A 7,072-nucleotide genomic window follows, 5' to 3' on the forward strand; every position below is an offset into this window, starting at 1 on the left:
CTGTTCAAGATGATGTCACTCACTTAGAATACTCATATACTCATCTTGAAGTTGTGAATAAATAGAAGACAAAAAGCTGAAGCCAAGCTCCAAATGAAGATTGACAAGAAAAGCAGCTACATTTTTAGGGGGAGTTTGTTGGGTCAATAGAAAAGAAAGCTATAAACCAAGGGGGAGATTGTTGGGTCCAAAAATATGGTTTATACTTACTTTTCTAGGCTTGAATAGGTTTTTGGTCTTGTAAGTATTGTGTGGGTGTTTGCGGATGTATGGGTGTTCACAGCCGTGAACCTGTTTACGGCCGTGAACGTGTGTGCGGCCGAGAACGTGTTTGCGGTTTGTGTCCCCTATATATAGTGTGTCAGACCTGTCAGAGGAAAGAAGTGAGTAAGAGAGAGTTCACGGCCAGAGTGTGAGGTAGGAGAGTTCTAGAGAGAGAAAGTAGAGAGAAGAAGAGTGTGTGTGTGAATTTTGTGTAAGGAACATCATTCTAATCATCAATACATCATAGATTCATCTTCTTCTTCTTTTCCTTCTTCCATATTTGATCTTGCATCATCCAATTGATTGGGATTCCGCACCATCAATTGGATCTGATTGATATATCAAGCAAATTTGGGACTTACAAATGTAGCTAAAACACCTAAGGAAGCTGGAACCTGGGTTGGATTTGCTGAAACTGAAGAGTTTACATTCGAAATGCACGTTTTTGAGTTTATACGACCGTGTTTTTAGACACGTGATCGTGTTTTTGATCATGGTTCTCCTTCACAACTTTTCATAGCCAAAAATTTATTTTTGGGACCTCGTAGTGTTTACGCGATCGTGTTGCTTCATAAATCACGATCGTGTTTTTGAGTTTTTTTCAGATATAGTAACATACTTCGTTAAACAGATATTTTTAGGGATTTGAGGCATAAAAACGATCGTGTTTCTCCCAAAAACATGATCATGTTTTTCTAAAATTCGCATTTGATGTTGTTGGCTTGCATATAAATACCCCTTATCTCATCAGTTAAAACCCTAGACGTTTCCAAACGACCAAAGACGATTTTTGGAGGCGATTTATGCACTTTTACATCAATTCCTGAAGATCTGAAGACTGTGGATCATCTCTTTCATTTAGTTTAGTAAAATTAGTTGTTTAATCCTTCTTGTTATTGTTCCATATCAGATTTTAGCCATGTCTAGTAAAACCCTAGATTTCAGTTCTACAAGATTAGTACTTTTTATGTAGTTAATCATTAGACTTGGTTTTTATTGTGTAATTCTATCAAGTTATTTCAGTTTTGCACTTAATGAATGTTTGATTTCTGATTCTTTTTAGCATGATCACCTAATTTAGGATTGAATCAATTTAGTTAACTAGTTATTGAAATCAGTATTGTTTTGATAAACTAGTAATAAGTAACAAGTAACATATCGGTTCCGTGTTGGGATTTGACCCTGTTATAAAATGAAATTTCATATTTTTACGATTCCGTGCTTGTGAGAAGTATTGAATATTGTTGAGAATTTTACACAAATCATAATGATGCTTTTCTAACTTGATTAAGAGCTTGTTTAACTAGGTTAGTAAAAAGTTAGGATTAACTGAAGAGCTTGTTTTGGTTAGTTAACTAAGTTAAGAACTTACTAGAGCTTATTAGTAGTTTTCCGTACCAGCTTAGATGAAACGCATCTTAAATAACCAGATTTGTGTTGATTGCATGATTAGGAAAGTCACAACATAACTAATTTTGCTTTTTATTATTGAATTTACTTAAGTTATTTTCATTGCTATTTTAGTTATTAATTTTACAACAAACCACCCTTTTTATTATTTTATGTATTTGACTAGTATGTGCCTTACGCAAAGCTGTGTGTGCCATCCTTTAATTTTCAGAACCAATTTTTTTTCTTATGTTTTAAAAATCATGATATTTTATTTGTAGAAAATCCCAATATATAAAAATCTTTTGAGTACAAGATTTTCTCAAATAAAATCATAAGGTTGTCATAATCAATACAAATACATAAGTTACAGTGTAAAGACCTAATGGTCCTAAACACCATTGCATGCTTTCTCTTAATCACTCAACATCCTAATCAAGTTTCAGTGCCTTAAGTCTTGATACCTGTGCTGCATACAAAGTGAGTGGGTCAACTTAGGAAACCTGGTGAGATAAATAGGGATTTCAATCCCACAATGTTATAATATATATATATATATATATATATATATATATATCTTACTATATTATTATACAAACCTTACTATTTCTAAAAATAGATTTAAGACGTCCAAATCATTAAGCTAATGGTATAAATATCTTATGCATTATATGAAAGATTTGATTTTTATTTTGACTAGACTCATTATCTCTCCTTTTGACTTGGTAATTGAACAATCGTATGTAGTCCCATTTAATTCGTCTAACTACAAGTTCAAAAAGCTCAGTGCCAGTCTCATATCCTTCCTCTCTCTCTCTCTCGGTAACCATTCCCTCTTACTTTCTCAAAACCCTATCTAGAAACGAAGAGGCATCCGATGATTCTTCCTGGAAACAACACGTTGATGTAATGATTATGGCTAAAAGATGTTAAAATCAACTTTGCAATCATAGTATAGATCTTCATAGGCATCAATATTCCTCCCATCGCAGATACGTCTTTGTTCCCTCCCCTGCTATAAATCCCACCATCCAGGAACAGAAGATTACTTCATCTCCTATCTTCCACTATGGCCAATTTCTCAAGGTACTCTTTTTATCCATCTTCATCCTTCCCCAAATGATTTTCAATATAATTGATGTAGGACCATCACGACCTTCTCTATTTTTCAGGTTATATTCATATTCTCTTGATTCTGTCATCATCTGATTTCAGGTTGCTTCTGCATCTCTTTCCATATTTGTATTCACCAACATACAGGTAACATGTTCTGTCAAATGGTCTGACATTTCACTAACCCTCTTAGTTTTCATATTTTTTTATTTTAGGGTATATGATCCATTGAGAAGGTAATTCTTCTCACATTCGCCATTTAAAGTATCCTTTTTTTTGTTTAGGTGCATAAATCTTTGATTTTGATGTAGATTTGATCTGATATCATATGTGTGTGCGTGTTTCTTGAAGTTGTTTGGATATCTTCTCCGACTTCCCTCTTTTGTTAGTTTTTTTTTGCCATCATGCTTTTAGGTATCATTCATTAAAATTGCATAAAATACTAAAAAATGTCTTATTGGGTTTTGAACTGAGCATGAAAATAGAAGTTACAACGATGGAATTAAGAAGCCTTTACTTATGGTTTTAGGTTTGTTTTGATCTTTTGACTGATTTTTTGATTTATTTATGTTCATAGTTTCGTCCTGCACCACCACCACCAAAGTAATGTTCTCACCATGAATCAAGCACTAATCATATTCAATGCTCCTTCTCATTGTCCAAAACATATTCAGTGCTTCTAATGCTTATGATGTGGGGTGAGAAATAGAGCAGATCTTGAAGGGCTTCATTTCGCCTATGTAGTTTCTTTTTTTTCTTTCCGTATTTCATGTTATATGCTTCCAGTTTTTGTTAATGTGTGTATGTTTTGTGATTATGGCTTGACCTTGAAACCCCATGGGTGTCATTTCTGCACATAAAAAATAGTACAACCGACATATTCTTCTCTGTAGGTTTTTTTTGTTTGTTTGAACAGATGGTTAGGGAAAATCTGGACATCACCATGAGCTTCTACCTTCCCTCATCCACGTAACCCATATTTTGGTTGATAATTTTTTTAAGATACGAAAGTTTTTTTCTCTCTTTTAGGCTTTGTTTCTTTTCTCATCTTCCTTTTTCATGTAAAGCAATCAATTGGGGCTGTGTATGTATTTCCATATAATTGGAAGTCTGGAACCTAAAAAATGGAAGTTGCTAACAGATGTGGATGTTGTTCTAACTTAATAGTAATGTATTTGCAATAATTTAAAACTTGGTTCATGGTTACGTTGATATGTATTATAGGGACTGTGGTTGTTCAAAGTATGAATGTTAAAAACGTTGGGTTGCAGTAAAGGTGCAAGTAGCTAGCAAGTTATTAGCAAATGGGGAAATTATAGGGAAGAATGGTCCTCAAAGTCTTAAAGAAATAGAATAGGACACACTAAAACGAAATAATGGATATTTCAGAATCGCAAGAGTAAGGCAACATATGAGGCATTTTTTGGTAACGGATGACACTAACAACAAGTATTTTCTTCCAAACTGGGGTTTGGGGTCATTAATTATATGTTGTGAATGCATTTTCTTATCTTTCGGTTAATATACATCTTCAAAATTTTTTGATGTTTTGAGGGGGAGGGTTGAAGTTGAGGGGAGGGATAATTGGGTTCGAAATTGTTTATGCATAAACAAATTAATTTTTTATTTTCATTTGTAGGGCACTAACATATTTCTTTTTTAATTAAAGATTGCATCTAATTTTTTTTCCTTCTATGGCAACACATGTACTTCCATCCACAAATATAATCAAAATTTTGAGATACACTAATATTTAAATCATTCAAATTATCAAGCCACACACAAAGACCATTCACGGTGCTTCTCTTACGTACTCCATTGTTGCAAGAAATGATTGTGGAGGCTTCAAAAGTAATGAAGTAGTAAATTACTTAGATGTCCCTATATGAACTTAGTTAATGTTTTAGATGGGGATTCAAAGTATCATAATTTGTTATCAACTTTTTTTTTTCATTTTTCTTCGATCTGTTTGGTTAAGAATATATGGTGGATTGAGTACATGCTAGAAATGAAGGCATTAATCATAATATACAAAACTTACTAAGCTTCGGCTACCGATAGTTTTTTTTTTGAAATATTGTTTTTAACCTAGCATATATTGAGCTGTGTGCAAGGTATGCTACACCCGACTATGGATAAAACCTGACAGTAAAAGAGTATGTTGAGTAGTCAATTTTTTAGAGTGTTTATGAATAAAAAATCATAAAAAAGTTAACGGTTATTTGTTCCTTTCAAGTTTATTTCATTTATTGGTAAATTGAAGTTCATTTCTATTAATAGCTCAATTTCTGATGTATATGATGTTGTGGAGTTATTAACTCAATCCCATACTATCTACAAGTGATGGTATTGTTGCTATGAATGGTATGAGACTGAGGCTTACATTGGCACTGGCTTTTTCATTTGGTAAATTGGGTGCAATTTCAACCAATTTTATGTGAAAGAGGTTATTTCCTATTACATCCGATGGTTAAAAAAAATACAAGAAACAACGGTAAGAAAACCAATTGAATTTTCCATATCTGTCTTTTCTAGTTGGAAAATAGGCTCAAAACACAAAAACAATAATGTTGGTGATGAAGTTAAAAAAGTATTTAAAATTAAAGAAAATATAAACCCATAAAAATAATTTACTATCTTTAAATAAATAAGTTTTTTGTTCTCAATTGTTTGTTTTTTTAACTACTGATGAAATAATGAGAAAAAAATCGCAAATGTGGGTAACATATATGTGGGTTTAATTTAAAAACACCAATTAGAAAGAGGTCTTAGACAAGGAGATCCTCTTTCTCCTTTTTTGTTTATCATTGCCATGGAAGGATTACATGTTGCTTTGGAAGATGCAAAAGCTGAAGGTTTTTTGCACGGCGTTGCGGTGGGCTCTGATAATTTTATTATTTCTCATCTTTTCTATGCAGACGATGTTTTGTTGTTGGGAAAGTGGGATAAGATGAATTTGGAAAACATGGTAATGGTGTTGAATTGTTTCTTCATGGTTTCGGGTTTGAAGGTGAACCTTCATAAATCCAATTTGTATGGTGTAGGGGTTACTTATAGCCAAGTAGAGGAGATGGTGAGGGTTACTGGCTGTGCTCCTGGGAAATTGCCTTTTAAATACCTGGGCCTTCCAGTGGCAGAGAATATGTCTAGGGTTCGGAGCTGGCAAGGAATTATTGATCGCTTTAAAAAGAAGTTAGCCTCGTGGAAAATAAAAATGTTGTCTATAGGTGGGCGTTCCATGTTTCTTTCCTCCGTTCTCGGGTCGTTGGGATTATATTTTATGTCTATGTTTCTGATGCCGGTTCAAATCAAGAAGATGTTGGAATCTCTCAGAGCCCAATTTTTTTGGGGGAGCTGAAGAGGGTTCTAGAAAGATCCATTGGGTTGCTTGGGATTTAGTTATCGCTCCAAAGGACTAAGGTGGGGTCGGAATCGGTAGTTTGGAGTGTTTTAACTATGCACTCCTTCAGAAGTGGAGATGGCGTTTTCTCACTGAACCGAATTCCTTGTGGCGTAAGGTTATTATTGCACTTCATGGAAATTGCTCTCATCCTCATTTTGGCAGGTCTAGTTCTGGAAATGGCGTGTGGGGTCGTATTATGAAATCTTGGGATATAATGAACAATAAAGGTGTAATTCCTTATTCTACGGCTCTCAGAAAGATTGGAGATGGAAATTCTACTGCTTTTTGGAAGGATTACTGGTGTGGAGGCATCCCTTTGGCTCTTTGATTTCAAGTGTTGTTTCGCCTTGACCTTAACCAAAATTGTTTGGTTAGTGAGAGATGTCGTGATGGTTTCTGTGTTTGGAATTGGAGTCGAGACCTTCATGAAGGTGTGGAACTTTCTCAATTTCAAGATCTTCGAGTTTTAGTGGAAGGTAGACAATTAGGTATGGAGGAAGATAAATGGTGGTGGGATTTTGATGATGCCTATAATTTCTCAGTGAAAGCTACTCGAAGATGTATTGAGCAAATATTGTTACCATATGTGGATTGCAATATGATTTGGAATGTTCTTCTACCTAGGAAGGTAAATATTTTTATATGGCGCCTTTTATATGATCGTCTCCCTTTGAGAACAAACTTGGTTACTAAGGGTATTGATGTCCCATCGATTTTATGCCCTCTTTGTTGTTCGGATGTTGAAAACTTGAAGCACTTGTTTGGGGAATGTGAAATTGCAGCGCATACATGAGCTTCTGTTTCTCAATGGGTGGAAATGCAAGTTCCATCTCATTTACCTCCTTCGAGTTTACTTTCTTGGCCGGATTCTTTGATAATTACTAAACTAAGAAGAGAACTCCT

General features: G+C 34.3%; 1 protein-coding gene across 1 annotated transcript; it reads left to right on the forward strand.

Annotated features, from left to right (window-relative positions):
• The first annotated feature begins 5,578 nt into the window (after positions 1–5,578).
• LOC145130878 (uncharacterized) lies at positions 5,579–6,497 on the forward strand. The gene is made up of 2 exons (XM_079065631.1): positions 5,579–5,958; positions 6,332–6,497. The coding sequence occupies exons 1-2, from the start codon at positions 5,579–5,581 to the stop codon at positions 6,495–6,497; spliced, it is 546 nt and encodes a 181-aa protein (XP_078921757.1).
• Positions 6,498–7,072: the final 575 nt, after the last annotated feature.

Source organism: Lactuca virosa, chromosome 8, assembly GCF_052849685.1.
Source record: "Lactuca virosa cultivar CGN04683 chromosome 8, Lactuca_virosa_CGN04683_v6, whole genome shotgun sequence".
Lineage (NCBI taxonomy): Eukaryota > Viridiplantae > Streptophyta > Magnoliopsida > Asterales > Asteraceae > Lactuca > Lactuca virosa.

Coding starts and splice junctions, on each gene's coding strand:
- LOC145130878 (XM_079065631.1), top strand. CDS start 5,579: ATGGAAGGATTACATGTTGCTTTGGAAGATGCAAAAGCTGAAGGTTTT. Junction 5,959..6,331: donor ATTGATCGCTTTAAAAAGAA/GTTAGCCTCGTG, acceptor TCATTTTGGCAG/GTCTAGTTCTGGAAATGGCG.